This window comes from Triturus cristatus, chromosome 11 (assembly GCF_964204655.1).
Source record: "Triturus cristatus chromosome 11, aTriCri1.1, whole genome shotgun sequence".
Lineage (NCBI taxonomy): Eukaryota > Metazoa > Chordata > Amphibia > Caudata > Salamandridae > Triturus > Triturus cristatus.
This window is the reverse complement of record NC_140594.1, coordinates 266,003,226-266,020,411: the sequence shown is the minus strand read 5'-3', so window position 1 is coordinate 266,020,411 and position 17,186 is coordinate 266,003,226. Positions and strand designations below refer to the sequence as shown.

General features: G+C 43.6%; 1 protein-coding gene across 2 annotated transcripts in view; it reads left to right on the top strand.

Annotated features, from left to right (window-relative positions):
- Positions 1–17,186, top strand: part of CHEK2 (checkpoint kinase 2) — a 243,964-nt gene that overhangs the window by 160,635 nt on the left and 66,143 nt on the right. For both annotated transcript variants that reach the window (XM_085636234.1, XM_085636235.1), the window contains exons 10-11: positions 2,584–2,648; positions 9,498–9,597. In XM_085636234.1, the coding sequence (XP_085492360.1) occupies positions 2,584–2,648; positions 9,498–9,597 (165 nt within the window). The remainder of the gene's footprint in view (positions 1–2,583; positions 2,649–9,497; positions 9,598–17,186) is intronic.

The window sequence follows — 17,186 nt, the reverse complement described above, 5'->3', positions numbered from 1 at the left end:
CTCTCTGCATTGGTGGAATCCACAAAATCTTTGCAAGGGCCGACCGTTCCAAGAGCCTGTTCCACAAATAATACTGACAGCGGACGCGTCTCTCCAGGGATGGGGAGCTCATGTACTCAACTACACAGTGCAGGGACTATGGACAACACAACAAAAGAAGATGCACATCAACGTTCTGGAATTGATGGCAATCTTCCTGGCAATGAAAGCATTCAAAGTACACTTGTGCAACAAAGTCGTGTTGATCCGGACGGACAACATGACCGCCATGTACTACATACAGAAGCAGGGAGGAACACACTCTCCACAGTTGTCTCATCTGGCTCAGAGCATGTGGAAGTGGGCCATTCAGAGGAACATGTTCCTCATGGCAGAACACCTCCCCGGCAAGGACAACCAGATGGCGGATCTGCTCAGCAGACACAGCCACCAGATGCACGAGTGGGAGTTACACCCATCAGTACTCCAACCGTACTTCCAGCAATGGGGTCATCCAGAGATAGACCTATTCGCCACAAGCGAAAACGCAAAATGCCAAAGCTTTGCCGCCAGGTTCCCACATCCACAATCGCAGGGCAATGCGATATGGATGAACTGGTCCGGCAGATTTGCGTACGCTTTTCCCCCAGCGCCGTTGATACCGCTGGTGGCTCGCAAACTCAGACAACACTCCCTGACACTCGTCCTGGTTGCTCCAACGTGGGCACGCCCGCCATGGTACACCACTTTTCTCGAACTTTCCGTGGTGCCGCATCAAAGGCTGCGGATCAAACCCGCGCATTTGACGCAGAACCATGGAGAGATTCAGCACCCAGATCCGCAACAGCTGAACCTGGCGATCTGACTCCTGAAGTCCTAGAGTTTGGCTACCTAAACCTGCCACCTGACTGTATGGACATCATTAAAGAAGCTAGAAGACCCACTACCAGAGCTTGCTATGCAGCCAAATGGAAAAGGTTCGTCATTTATTGCAATAATAATGACATTAACCCGCTAGACGCATCCATCCAAAACATAATTTGTTACCTCTTACACCTATACCGATGCAATCTGGTGTACACCTCTATACGTGTCCATTTGACCGCAATATCAGCCTATCTCCAGAACAGGCAGCACCTCTTTATTCAAAGTGCCTGCCATCAAAGCATTCTTGGAAGGACTCAAACGAGTAATTCCTCCAAGCCACCCACCGGCCCCAATGTGGAACCTCAACTTGGTCCTCACACGCCTGATGGGTCCACCCTTTGAACCTCTACACTCATGCGAGATTCAATTCCTTACCTGGAAAGTAGCTTTCCTAGTAGCAATCACTTCTTTAAGAAGAGTTAGTGAACTCCAGGCACTAACCGTTCAAGAGCCATTTATACAGGTTCACGCCAACAGGGTCGTACTACGTACCAACCCCAAATTCATGCCCAAGGTGATATCGCAGTTCCACATGAATCAAACTATTGAACTGCCTGTTTTCTTTCAAAACCCACAGACTGTCGCAGAAAGAGCACTCCATACACTAGATGTGAAGAGAGCCCTCATGTACTATATCGACAGGACTAAGATCTTTAGGAAGACAAAACAACTTTTCGTTGCCTTTGCCCCACACCACAAAGGTAACGCTATCTCCAAAGCAGGTATAGCCAGATGGATCGTTAAATGTATTCAAATTTGCTATCAAAAGGCTAAACGCACATTAACGATTCCACCACGAGCCCACTCAACACGTAAGTTAGGGGCCTCCATGGCTTTCCTAGGAAACATCCCTTTGCATGATATATGTAGAGCAGCCACCTGGTCCACTACACACACATTTACCAAACACTATTGTGTAGATGTGCAATCAAAACAGCAGGCAGCTGTAGGACAGGCTGTTCTCAAAACTCTTTTTCAGACCGCTGCAGCTGGCACTGGTAGCCGCCGCTAATAGGAGGTACTGCTATGTATTCTATGCACAGATATGAATTCAGCAGCCCACATGCCTCGAACTGAATATGCTACTTACCAGTATGCATCTGTTCTTGGCATGTAGGGCTGCTGACATTCATATCGCCCTCCCTCCTCCCCGGCGCCTGTAACAGCTGCAGCTCTCAGAATTACTGTAAGCATGGTCATCACTTTCTGTATCTACTCCATCACTGCCACAATGGCGAAAAACAATCTGAGGATGGAGAGGATGCCCATGCGCACTGTAGTCCATGGGAGGAGTCACCTATCCCAGGATACTTCGAAGACTCTTCCATGACAACAACTTGCAAACATCCGGACCCAACACTAGGCGGCGATCTATGCACAGATATGAATGTCAGCAGCCCTACATGCCAAGAACAGATGCAGACTGGTAAGTAGCATATTCATTCCCTGTGATTGGGGGAAATAAAGTAGTTGTAAAGGGCTTGTATCTGAAAAAAATTGAATTGGGGGGGGAAAAAACTCATCGCCACTTTGTCGTAACTTATCATTTTCCTTTAGGATAAGTAGGAAAATCAACATTAAGCAGAAGAGGTTGACAACGTGTGCATGTGGTGATGACTAGGTACCAATTAAAGAAAAACTTTAAAATCGTTTTTTTTTTCCCCTTCTTTTCTTCAGCCTTGTATAATTCGGATCGACAATTTCTTCCATTCTGAAGATTACTATTACATTGTTCTAGAACTGTGAGTATTTTGTTAATGCATTTGTAGGTTTATGAGTATATATAACTTGAAATATTGAAATATTTTTTTATCTGTAACTTATCTCTTCTCAACCTTCTGGCATAGAAATAAAAGGATCCTCTTGTTTATTGTGCTTTCCTTATCCGAATGTGCCAAATGCCGGAGGCATCTCGGGATGGCCGATTAGAAATTTGTCAAGATCAATGGGAAAAAAAAATAGATTGATATTCCCTACTGGCAATAGCCCTTAGGTAGTTTTATATTTAGGGCCAACATTTCCCACAGAAAAAGCGTTTTTTTGTTTTGCTAATAAGTTTGGCCCATTCGACAAGCTTAACGAAATTTTCAAAACCAGTATGCAAGTTATTTGAGCTGCCGTTTGGGAAGTTTTGGCGTGATTCATCAAGCGGGCGAGAAAAAGGAGGGGCCCAAAGGCTTTTTCCCCATGCAATGTCAATAGGGATTTTGCCATTTTTAGACCTGGCGACTGCCTAAACCGCTGAATGGATTTACACCAAAAGTGGCAGAAAGATAGATGTTTGTCCAAAAAGTGACTTTTTTGTTTTTTGGGGTAAATCCGTTCATTAGTTTGGGAGTCATTATAGAAGAAATGTATAGATATCTTGGGACTCAGATCCCCTCGTGGTATTTTCGGGTACCCGCGGATCTAGGGGGAAAACCAAAACCCTGATTGGCTGGCCAGAACCTGAACGGAAAGTTGCTGTTGCCATTTTTGTTTATCGCTTGGCACGGGGGAAGGAAAAATAAAGGGCTAAAACAGATAGGGGGTCAGGAGACAGGCATCCTGATCCCATAGGAGACATGGAGGGGTCCCTGAGGGACCACTAGTTAGGTTGACGTTTTACCCACACAAAACCACAGAAATTCAGCATTTATAGTTGTATTTATGTTAAGAAACTAAAACTTGTGGCCTATAACAGCAAGAGTTATAGTTTCTTCAAATAAGTTAAACTATAACTGCTGAATTTCTATGATTGTGTTTGGGTAAAACGTTAACTGAACTATAACGTCCCTGTGACCTTTGATTTTTCTGTGAGTTTTTCTGTTTTTTTAACGCAAACGAATATTTAGTTACTGTGCGTCCATATATGCCCTGCTGTGTCCCCTGCGGCCAACCCTCCCTGCTTGCATCCAAACCCATGCGGTGCACTGCAGGGCTGTGGTAAGTGAGAAGTTTTTTCCCCCATTGGGCTTCAGATACGCGGGTACCTGCAGACCCTCCGAGGGTACGGGTACACGCTGTTCCGCAATTTGTGCCCCCTCACCCCAGGCACAAACATTTCTGGGATATTTTTTGTTGAGGGGGTACTAATAGTTCCATCCATCCCGTGCGTGTTTAGCTATAATAAACAAAAGTAGTTGGTCATGCTTGGGAAGGAAGCTTTCAAGTGCCTAGGACCCTAGTATGTAGTGATCTTGCAGTGGCCATACATACTGTAATTGGTAAAGCCACCAAAATTCAAAGGTGGTGCCAGAGCTGATCATACCATATTGGGTAGTTGCCCTGCTTATTATGCAAGGATTTCTCATTAGTAGAAGAGGAGCCACACACCAGCATGGTTTGAAAGATTCCTGTGTCCTAGGGCTATGATCTCTAGCCACAATTTCTTTTTTGTGCATCTTTAGTTTTTTTTTCTTAGAATTGTATAAAACCTTGTGTCTCTCAAGGAAATCACTCGAACATAAGAAAAATCAACAGGTCCCACCTAACACACCTTCCATGCCTCTATAAAGTGCCACAACCTAACAGTCCAGATCACTGATACTCACTAAAAGTCTGAGCACCAGAGCCCTGTAAAAGGTGAAAGGAGAAGACAAAAAGGGATCAAACATTGTTATTTCTTGGCATAACTACAACTCCCCACATTTTGCTAGACTTCAAATACTCAGCTTTCTGCATTCTCCATGGTGTTCCGGCATGCCTAGTGTGTAGGCTCAAATAGAAGTAATTCAGTCATAAGGTCTTCCACAGTTTTTCCAGCCCCCAAGACACCTGCTGTGCCCTGGGACCCTTCGCCATCACCATGGACGACCCCGTGGACACTCCGACCATGGCTCTACTTTTGGTCTTGAGGGTGCCACACAAGAGATTCCAGTCCTGGCTCCACCAAATCTTTAACTCCTGGAACTACCTCCATTGTGCATGGATTTATCTGCACAATTCCAGAAACATAAGGATCCTGGACTGTCTTTTTTCGAATTGCCACTCGGAGGATAGCTTCTCTCCTTTCCAGAGGCCGATTCTGGTACTTCAATCAGAGGTAGAAGCGATTCCATCTGCCTCTTCGCCACCACTTTTCTTTCATGAGGATCTCCTGTCCTGTGATTGCCAAAGATTCATCCATTCCACACGACAGAAAGCAGATAACCTGCAAATGTGTGGCTCCTTCGCTATACTCCAGCCGCTCCACTTTACATTCCGCATTCCAAAAATGTGGGAACTCCTTGGATCTTTTTCTGCTGTTTTTAAACACTTCAACAGCCGATGAGACTCTATTCAGCCCTCATATGATCTCTGACAGCTTACTTATCAGACTCGAGCTTACTATGGCATGCCTCCATCTTTGTCTCCATAGTAGCCCCCTTTCACTCGGTATTGTGGCAGGTTGCGTGCAGGTTTTAAGGGCTGCCATCAAGAAGGCTTTGCAGTTGCAACATAATTCCAGTGGCCATACTTGTAGTGCTACAGAATCAAGATTGGCGATCTAGGCAGTTCAAAAACGCAATTCCCTCGAACTTCTTTAATGTGCTGCAGCTCCACCCAATAGAGAGGGGCCAGTTGTTACTAAGAATGTCCCTCTCTGTTAAGAATGCTCTGAAATTAAACCTAAGGAGCCGTAGCTGTGTAGCCCTTAAAGTGAACATCTTCATTCTTGTCGTAGAAGAGACTCTTCAGATTTTCTTTGTGAGAAATTGTCTTGAAGAGAAAACAGACACATTTTATTGTTTTCTTCATTAGGCCCAGTTACTAATTGTCTTTTGGGTGCAAACTCCATTTGTGCTAGAAATGGGTGACAATTCCCTGCTGAAAACATGTGGACAAATTGTGTGGTGTACTCTATTTGTGCAGGGTAAGATAATGCAGTGTATGTAGTTTTCACATGGGCAAATACCGCGGGACTTGGAATCTTATTTCGAGCGGTAACAGGAGTAGGCCTGGGCTAAAATTCCGTTCCGCTCGCGGAAATTGCGATAATTTGACATTTTCGCGATCCGCGGAGAGTGCGAAAATGTCAAAATTTCCGCAATCCGCATTTTACCGGAAATTTTTTGCTTGCTCGCGCTGTAAAATAATGCATTCTCGCGTGCGCGCGATCGCCTTACCTGAATCCCCACGTTCGCCGACAAGTTTTCCCGATCCGGTCGCATTCTCCACGAGATGTTGGATTGTTGGTAGCCATTTGCGCTGTCTCGCGACAGTTCGCGCCTGCAGTAACATCATTCGTCGCGCAATCACGTCTTTCTTCTCGCGATCATGCACCTCGCGACAAGTGAAAACAAGATGGCCGCGCCCGCGAGCAACCGCATGGGTAAGTTGGCGAGCCGCGACCACGCAGAATATACCGCGAACGGGCGGGACAAAAAACTTCCGCATCTTCGCGATATTTCCGCGTGTTTGTGGAGATTTTTAACATTTTCACGATAATTTGCAAAAGTGAATTTCGCAAATTCCACCCACCCCTAAAAAGGAGTGTGCCCCCGAAGTGCACTTGGCTTTGCAGTTGTAAACAAGACATTTGAAGCAACCGTTTTCCCTCATACGTGATCTTTAGGGAGGAGATACTTTCTAGTGGCTTGTTGGTATTTGCAGTGCAACTTGTTTTCTAGCCTCTGCTCCCTCACTCACAAAACAGTGTGACCCTGGGCCAAACGGCATTAACTCTTACTGCACAGTACCCTTCTCTTAGTCTTTGCCAAGCAATCCTTTTATGCCTTTACAAGTCTGTGTTGGGCACAGTCCGACCTCCACTGTTTCTGAGTTTTGGGATAGCAATGAGGCTGAGCACAGCAAGAGTAGCAACATCTTCGGCTGGCTGTGCCTTCTCAATGGAAAGAGAAGAAAGCTGTCCTTTGGAGGACAGTGGCACCTTAGTCAGTGCAGCCACTAGCTGTCAAAGCTTCAGTGTGGTCTGTCCGCTTCCTCTCTTCTGGCGCATTTGTGCTACATCCAGTAACCTGTGTGTGAGTGATCACCAGTTATTTGGGAGAAAGGTTGCAAGTTAGGATTTACATCGTAGAAATATCATGCAATTTAGCCAAGTTCACCTTTGTAGAAGCTAATATAGAGAAATGTCCTTACATGCCATGAGGCTGCCCTACACCAGGAGGGGACCGGGCTACAGCTTTTTGTTTCTCTTTGCGTGTGCAGCATTGAGACGGAGGCTGAGTAAGTATCCGCGTACATGTTTTAGAGGAACATAGGTTTAGGAAACCTGCAAGGAGAGCTGTTGGAATAGGACTGCCCTTCATCTGAAGAGTAGAGATTGGTGGACCTCTTCCCCACAGGAGTGCCTGCTTTGGGATTTCTGAGCCCAAATGCCTGATTCTTGTGAGGAAATGTGCAGGTCTTGAAATAAAAGCTTACCACGTACCCTCCTTGGAGCCCAGGAATATGATCACTGCTTGCAAGCACTTGTGGTGAGTTCCATTCATCCTACACTCCCTCCTATGTGCTCCTAGTGTCTACCCTCTGGGTTTTGAGGTTTGACTTCAGCCCTCTTTTATGGTCATGAGGTATCCGAGTGAGGATTGAACTGAGCTGCAAGCCTCCTCAAAATCTACGTAGAAGCTTCTGAGTGATCTGCTTGTGAAGATCCAACTCAAGTATGCATTTCTTCTACCCTGTCCATGTCCCCTGGAACTTGGGCATCGATCTGAGCAGGAAAAAAGTTACTTGCGAGCGAAGCTTTTTGAGATGCATGCTTTTAATCAATGTGGTGCTAGAAAACCTTAACGGTGATCAGCACTTTTATAGCTGCAACTGCTTTTACTTTTATCTCCAGCTGCGGGTGAGAGGATGCCAGGGTGAGCAGCAGCCTGCAATAATCCGTATGGAGGCCACCTCCCCTGCATCGGATCAGAGCTGCCCTCTGTGACGGCATGTCTATTTTGAACAAAGATCTGAGCACACGTAGGTGGGCTAGTCTTTCATGAGCCACGGCGGACACCCCCAACCTGCAGTATTTGCAAGCAGCACAGAAGGATTGTTAAATTCTCTGGCAAAGTTTTAAAACAATATAGCAACATCACAAAGTCGGCTGGTGGCGAGCGAATAATGTGTTGAACTGTCCTAAAGCCATGCTACAACCGATCTCGGTCCAGAAAGAGGTTGGTGGGATTCCTTGTTGGGCTGGTTATCTGTATTCCATTGTGCAATTACATTAATCTGTGCATATGTCCAGTATTGGTTTCTGTATAATATACCCTTTCCTTTTCAACATACAAGCACTTTCTGGAAATTGATTTATTGAGTGTTAATTATGTGTTTGGGGAGTTCTGAGTGTCTGCCATCACCAGCTCCTTGCTTAAGCTTTGGGTCACCCTATTTTGAAAGTCGGGTGCTATAAGATTTGTACTAGTCGATCATTGTGGATCTATTGTCTTGGGACCTCCCAAACCACTTCCTGCACTAGGCATCTGCACTGCTGGCCAGGATAATATGGGAACAAAGCACAGGAGAGGGGAGAGGATTGCGATTTGGGACCTACCAGGAATGAAACGTTATTTTAACTAAGTGATGGGCAGGAGTGATAACATCAGTATCTAGACCCACCTATTCAATATCTCACTAAATCAAGATCTCCCCTGATCAAGTAATCTTTCACTTGTGGTTTACAGCATACAGCACTGCTGTAACCTGTTCAACCACACACTCAAGGCCTTTCTCTATTGTTACTTTTCGTCCAGACTTTTCAAGGCCTTTACCTCATTAAAAGTCAATGTCCAATTTGGATTTATTCTGTAGTAACTCACGCTCATCATTCCTTCTCTGTGGCTCACACCAACCCCAGCTCAACACTCGGACTGTGCTTTCTTTCAGCTGACCTCCTTGAAAATGTTGTTCACCATATCAGACATGTATACGGTCTGTTTAAGTCTTATTGCTAATGCTATTGAGCATATCTAGTATATGTAATGAAAGTTCTTTTTAAAGAAAGGTAATACCTGCGGGTGAAGACCCGTAAAAACACTGTATATAAATATAATTAGAAATAGAATGGTTTACAAGTACAATTGCGGTAACAAACAATTTATACATTTCATTATGAATTGCGGTTCGAAAGGCGTTGCAAAAGGCTTTTGTGCGGCCGGAAAACTTTTTCAGGATCGCAAAAAACCTTTGATACATTTAATCCTTGTATTTGGCTGTTGCAAAGATTGAGTTTACGAATCAGTCTTTGTGACTTTAAAATGCAATGATGTATTGAGACCAATATGTTTATAAATTCAGTAAAAAAAAAAATATATATATAGATATAGATGTGTGTGTGTATATATATATATATATATATATCCAAATAGCATTGCTTTATTCGTGGTATAAGTTTAGGTCGTATATGGTGCTTAAATTATACTAAAGATTTATCTTTGCAGTGTTAACCTTGAAACGTGTTTTACATTTTTTTAATTACAGAATAAATATCAGACTGATGTTGGTTTTGCTGTTGATGTTTAAGAAATAAGTTAAATGTGTTTACTTGCTCCTTTTGTCTCCTTTGTGCCCTCATTGGATTTAGTAAAATATAGTTATTTTAATACGTCAATATATATTAAAAAAAAAAAAAATGGACTCAACAATTGTTTTCTTTCTGGTCCAATTGTCTTTAGAATGGAAGGAGGAGAATTGTTTGAAAGAGTGGTGACAAAAACAAGACTTAAAGAATCTACTGCTAAGCTATATTTTTATCAAATGCTTCTGGCTGTGGAGGTAAAGTATTACAAATACTATCATTATTTTATCCATGTTCCTATCAGTTTATAAGGAATCAGTAAAAGTAATAGCTAAATATAGTTTAGTTTCACTATTAATGATACAACTTTCAACATATGCATACCATAAATCAAATTTTTCTTAGAAAGTTAATTTTTTTTATTTTTATTTTTTTAAATCATTCAACCACTTCTTATAATATTCCTTGACAGTTTGAAAAATATTTGAATATCTTTGCTTGGCGTAATAATACATTGAGCTAAGGATTTCCTTATAAAATATTTAATTAGTTCTCAGTCATAAATACTTCAGTTCCTTAGTAATTATGAAAGTGCATCTTTGCCAAGAAATATAACTTTTATTAAATGATTCTTTATATACATGTAAAGTGTTATATCTATAATTGGGCCGACCTCAAATGGAGTTGCAAGCCTGTCCCAGTCCTCCAAAATGCATGCTGCTTAATATAATGAAAATGAAAAGTAGTCAAATTACTCACAGAATTCATATTATTTACTTGAAAGTTCATGTATGTCCAGTGGTACATATAACTTGACAAACATGAAAGGCAAATCAAACCATTCTGTGTTTCAGTATTACAATATGCCAATATCGGACTATCTGTAACTAGAGACCCTATATATGGGTCAAAAAACTCACCCGTATATATCCATTGTGCCGTCAATCAGGGATCAAATAAACAAATTGTTTTGGACCCGCCCTTTTTTTCTTTTGGTCCTTTAAATATCCCTAGGTCAGCGTTTTCCAGTCATGTGAACTCAAGGGAAAAATCAGTGCTATATTGGAATGGAGTAACTGCAATATGTTTTGATAGGTGTTTTATGTTCAAGCTGCTCAGTGTGAAAACAAGGAAGGCAATATGACTGTCGCTTACATCATATACCCTTACTTTCAAGATACATGTCCAAGTCTAGACTCTGTTACACTGCTCCAACCAACATATGACCAACCTTGGACATAGGTCAGTGTTTCCCAGTCATGTGAACTCCAGGCAAAAATCAGTGCCAAATTTGAATGAAGCAGCCACATTTTTTTTTTTTAAGTCTTTTTTTCTTGGTTAAACTGTTCAGTACGATAACTACAACTATGGACTGTCTTCACAGTGTCCAAGAGTAACACTAAAGTGACTGGAATCACATAAGATCAGTAAATAAACTAGTCTTTTTTTATTGCTATTACTCAATGGTATCTCATAAAAGTCAAGTAGCAATGATGATATCCAAATCGATAGCTGGTTATTTTTTAAGAGTGATGTTATTTTGTGCCCAAATTCCTATGTACAAAAATGTACAAAACGTGATCATTTGATTGTCAGTATTTCTTTTTCAAATTATTGGCTTCTGAATATGAAGCTAGTAAATGTATTGCACATTGCATATAGCATTTTGATAGTACATCAGAGGATCATTTTATATGAGGTAGATGTTAGACCTGGCATCCTTGGCGTGGTTTCTCCAGTCTATTTGCCTCTACCTCCTGCATTTTTGACTGTTTACTGGATTTTGTTTTTGCTGGTATAGGTACTCTAGGCACTTTACCACTGTTGATCAGTGCTAAAGTGCAAGTGCTCCCTCTGTGTAAATCGTGACAATGATTGGTTATCCATGATGGGCATATTTGATTTTCTGGCAAGTCCCTAGTAACGTGCACTGTGTATGTCCAGGGCCTGCAAATCAAATGCTACTAGTGGGCCTGCAGCACTGATTGTGACACCCACATGAGTAGCCCTGTAAACTTGTCTCAGGCCTGCCATTGCAGTGTCTGTGAGTGCAGTTTTAAACTGCCATGTGAACCTGGCAAGTGCACCCACTTGCCAGGCCCTAACCTTCCCTTTTACTACATGTAAGGCACCCTTCAGGTAGGCCCAAAGTACCGCCATGGGCAGGGAGCAGTGTATGTGAAAGGTAGGACATGTACTGGTGTTATACATGTCCTAATAGTGAAATACTGCCAATATCGTTTTTCACTATTGCAAGGACCAGCTCTCCCATAGGCTAGCATTGGAGCTGCCTTGTAACATCTTACAAGTGTAACTTTCAATTTGGGATAGCTAGATATTTGGAGTTTGGGCTCTCTGGGCGTGGAATTAACACATCTTCTAGTAAAGTGGGCATTTTGTTGCTTAACCATCCTGTGCCTCTGACTGCCTGTGGAATCAACGTATGTTTTAGACTGATGGGGCCTGTTTGTGCATTCACTCTAGACAGTCACACAAAGTGGAGTTGAGGTGTGCCCTGCATATCCTGATGGCCCATCACCAGGCTGATGGACCTTCCTGAGCTAGAGTGGTGGGAGCAGTTGTTACCTACATCTGAACAGAGCTGTACCTGGCCTCTCATAATACTGTCTCCAACCCCTGGAGATTATCTGGAGCAAAGACCGGGCAGGACAATTACTTGTGCACTACGAAGACAGTCCTTTGAAAAATGCCTACTTCAAAGGCCAACAGGGGTATAAGTATTGGACCTAAAACCACAGACTTTTGGAACACTTCAGGATCAAGAGGGACCTCTGCCAAGGAGAAGAGCTGTGAGGAGTAGTCTTCCCCTCTGTTTTGCTTTGCTGGGTTGGCCTGCAGTTGCTGCTTCTGTTTTGGAGAAGAAAAGGACTGGACTTTGCTGTGTATCTGGCTTGTGAAGCTTCTCCAGGGGCTTGTGTGTGCTTGCCTCCTTTTAAGAAGTCTCAGGGCCATCAAGGACTTAATCTGCAGCTTCCCTCAACTCTACTGCTGGGAGTTCTGACCTGCCAAGTGTGGTTCCATTTCCAGTTCTGGGCCCTTGGAGGTCTTTCCTGCTACAAAAGCTGCACTACCCTGCAAAATCGACACTTTGCCCTTCCAGCGCCTGTTTTTCCAACACAGCATCGCCGTGCAGGAGAAATTTCCACGCACCGCCGCCGCTGTGTGGCCAAAGAAATCGACACAGCACATGCGTGTGGCCCAAAGAACCACCGCAGCCAGAGTTCAGAGCACCGGTCTCCGAAGTCCAAGACCACCACAATGACTCGAACGCAGGCCCTGCCAAGCGGCTGAGAAGATTGACTCAATATTGGACCGCGGCTGAGGAAATAGACACAGCACCTGGTTTGCTGCCGCCGCACCGATTGCAGTGCATCCGATTTCCATGCATCGCACCTGTGTGCTAAGTTTACACCAATACTAGGCTTCAGTAAAGAACTGAGACTGCGCATCTGGTGAATTTATGCATCACCTCCATTTGCAGTAGAAAACCGATGCTTCACTTCGACTCTAGTAAGGATCCGTCGCATCACCTCCCCTGCGTAGTAGTAAGGAACTGACGCATCACCTTTCCTGCGAGTAAGGAACTGACACATCACCTTCCCTGCGTGTAAGGAGCCGATGCACCGCTCTGCTTTCAGTCGCCTCACTTCCTCTGTGTCTGTTTCTGTCTAGTGATTTTGACGCATCCCAGGTACCTTGGAAAAAAAAAGTGAGGCAGCCATAGTTATATATGAAGTGAACTGTTTGGACTTTCTTAAAAGTGATATTTTGACTTGTGTATGGTGGAATTTTGTCGTTTTGCTCTTGTTTGGTTTAGATAAAGATACTTAACATTTCTAAACTGGTGTGGTGTCCATTTGTAGTGTTTTCACTGTGTTACTGTGTGTGTTATATACAAATACTTTACACATTGCCTCGGAGATAGGCCTGACTGCTCATGCCAAGCTACCAAGGGGTTAGCTGGGGTTATCTTGGGTATGTGATCCCCTTATCCTGACTAGAAGCAAGGGTCCCTACTTGGACAGGGGGCAGGCCACTGCCAACTAGAGACCCCCCATTTCTAACAGTAGAAATATTCTTGACTTCCAAAATTGCAGGATCGAATGAGGTTCGATCTAGTGTGGACCCTAAAACAGTAAGAACGATTTTGAATAAACACTGCTCAGACACACCCTTAAATAACGTTAGATGATTTTTGGTGACTTCAGTTTTTTAGAGGATATCTTGGGCGAGATGCTGGTGTATAGTCTATATATAAAATACAAATCTCCGGGAGCTCCCAAATTAAGCATTTTGGCCCACAACATTGATGTGTTTACTAAGTCAGTTGCTTTTCTGAAGTTAATAGAGGCATGGTAAAGTATTGGCTTGTCCCAATAAAGCACACTACTAACAACATTGTGAGGCACTGAATACCTCATTCTGAAGCCTTTTCAGAAGGAGCGCATCACGTTGTTATCGTGTTGTTCCTGTTTGTATGAAAGCGAAGTGAAAACGTTTGTCAAAGGCCTAATATTCGAAAGTAAACCTTTCTAAAATAATGGAATGGATTCTGCTGTACAGGTAAAGTACTGCTTAACGCATCTATCTGAAAATAGATTGTTTTGCAGTCACTTTAAATATTGGTACCTAGCAAGAAAGTATATTTTCAGTTTGTTTATACTGTTCTATAGGGCAGTGCACTTTATAGATTGGCAAACTGTAATTATCCCAGGCTTTCATGGATGGCTCGCAAGATATTTAAAATCTTTAACAGGAGCAGATTGTAGTATGAAATCCCAGTTTCTGTTCCCAGACTAATTTTTCAGTCCCAGACCAAATTCTAATGTTTGAAATCGTATCTCCCTTTATTGAAGAGAGCAAAACACCCAACCTATAGTAAGGGCTGCTATCCAGGAGACTGATGCCACAAAGAACTAGCCGCGTTGTCTTTTCCGAGTTTACTTTCTTTCAGTGCAGAGCGTTATATGCTAGAGGGAGCACATCTTGAAAAAGACACACCAGTCTTAGTTGTCCTAAAGCAGTTGGTGTGGGAGCTTGATATGTTTTTTGCCAGTGACAAAAATAGATATTTATTTTGTTACTTGTAATGTGGTCACCGCAGAACCTAATAGCTTTTTGGAGCTACATCAGAAGCTGTCTCAGAAGTGTAATCTTGCAGCCAGATTTAGTTATGTTGACCTGGTGTACGTTTTGAGAGCAGCTACAACATAGATGGGATACATAGAATGCATATGATGAAACCGATTCTGCATTTAAATTTATGCATCAGTAGTAGGGCAAATGGTGAATGGATTTGAGAGCCCCCCGGTGAAGGACTTTCACTGGTTTGAATGTATTGCATGAGTCCCCTCTTACAACGTCTCCTGGACACCGGAATATCTGACAAGGCCTTGGAGTGGCTCAGGTCCTACCTGAGTGATAGATCCTTCCAGGTATATGAGGGCACTGTCACCTCCATCAGTAAGCCTCTGGGATGTGGAGTCCCGCAGGGATCATCGTTGAGCCCGACGTTATTTAACGTCTACATGAGGCCACTAGCTGAGATCGTCCATCCGTATGGCATTAAGATCATTACCTACGCGGACGATACTCAGCTGGTGGTCTCTCTGGCACAGGAAGGGGGATCCTTAGTGTGTGCGGATCTTGCAGTCTGTCTGGAGATGGTTAAGAGGTGGATGACCAAGTCTTGTCTCAAACTCAACGGAGACAAGACTGAGCTCATGCTCCTAGGTCGTCTCGCTCCTTCTTCCATTGATACTCTTTGGCCACCCAGTTTGGGACCGGCCCCGGTGCCTAAAGATACCATCAAGAGCCTTGGTGTTTGGCTGGATAGGTCCCTGTCATTTGATCAGCAGGCAATAAGACTATCTGCTATCTGTTTCGGCATTCTTAGAGTCATCAGGAAGGTCCTTCCTCTACTCCCTTTCGAAGCAAGAAAGACCGTGGTTCTGGGCATGATCCAATCACGGTTGGATTTTGGGAATGCTTTATTTCTGGGAGCTCCCGACTTTACTCTACGCAAACTGCAGTTGATACAGAATTGCGCAGCACGGACTCTTCTACAAATCCCCCGCAGATCATCAGTAAAGTCCGGCCTAAGGAGACTGCATTGGCTTCCCGTTAGGGAAAGAGTTAATTTCAAATCACTTTGTATTGCACATCAGGCCTTTTGGTCCTCAGGCCCAGCAATTAACTTTCCCCTTATTACACCTTATCAGCCTGTCAGACATCTGCGCTCATCCTCTGCCAATCTGGCTATTGTTCCGAAGATAAAGAAATCAAGATCGGGAGGCCGCTCTTTTTCTTTTAACGTGGCCAAATTGTGGAATGCTCTTCCCCAACATTTAAGATCCAACCCCGACCTTAGTTCTTTCCGTAAACAGCTGAAAACGCTTTTGTTTATTAATAAATAGTTAGGTTGGTTTTCTTCCCTCAAGCAATTTTAGCCTCAGTTGGTATTCCCAGCGCTTGGACGCCCCAGGGCAGCTACGTGCGCTTTATAAAATTCATTTCATTCATTCATCCCCAGCTCCGGTGTGTGGGATATTATACTGGGAGTAAACTCAAGAAAAGGTGATTTATATTTTTGCCTTAAATTGAATGACACTCAAGGCATTTAAACTTTTGGTGGGGGTGAACCGTGAAGGATGTGCATCTTTCTTATTCACATTTTTTTACTCAGTCCTGGATATTGCTTGGATATTTTAATGTGCTGGATCGCATAGAATATGGGGGGTTGTGAAGTTTGCATTTTCCTGCAGATAGGAGGGAACGGAGCAGTTAGTTTATAAGTAGAACACTGTACCTTCAAGACGGCTCTGATATGCACATGACATCTGTGTATCCTTCTTAGATGGAACATTTTGTATTCTCTTTAATTGATAAGCAGGCATGTGGGTATAGAAGGCGTTGCTAGGTCAAGTTACATGTGAATTTGGCTTGGTTAAAAGGTGGTCTTTTCCTGAGGCTTTTTATTTGGCAGAAAGAGTACTTGACTGTTGTACCTGCCTGGTGCTATTGTCTGAGGTACGTCTCCTACAGGACTCTTTGCTACCATACCTTTCTTTTCATGGGTGTGGTTTCTCTGATGAATAGGGGGGAGTTTGGCAGCATGGCTCTAGTTTTTGGAGGCAGTCCGGTAGACCTGTCTGTGAGTTGGACAAGGTCGCTTTTATCTTTAAAAGGCTGCCAGAAGGACCTTTGTCTAGTATTTCAGTGTTCATCAATTTAATTTCAGGCTGCTTTTGCGCCATCCAGTATGGGTTCCTGGATGGAGCAATTTAAGAATGTATACTTGTGTCCTGTGAGTCGCGGAAAAAATGTGCATGTCATCAATGTAGTATTGGAGGTTTAAGTAATAGGGTCTGTACCATTGCATAAATAGTTTCACGGATGTAAAACAGAGGTTTGATAGTGAGAGCCCAGGTGAGTTCTGCATATCACTGTACCAAGCAGAGGTCTCTTACTGTCATGCTCTCTCTGCAATTGGATCGAAATGACTGGACCATTTAGGAGTGGCTTTGGTCACCATCTGCAATGTGTGTAAGATGCTGTGGCCCTCATTCTAAAATACCGTAGGCATGCACTGAACTGGCGATGTGGCAATCATTTAAAAAAAACTCCAAAGCTGCGTTGGAGGCTTGATAAATGGCCGGAGTTTTTGGCTCAATTAGGTCAAGAGGTGATACTGACGCACACGCTGTCGGTTCCTCCTCGCCGCCACCAGTGATCGTTGGCCGCAGTGGGGGGGGACTACAGCTCCCGGCAGACACAGCGCCAGCCAGGACTTCCTTCCGGCTTGCTCCGCGCCCGGAGGCGCTAT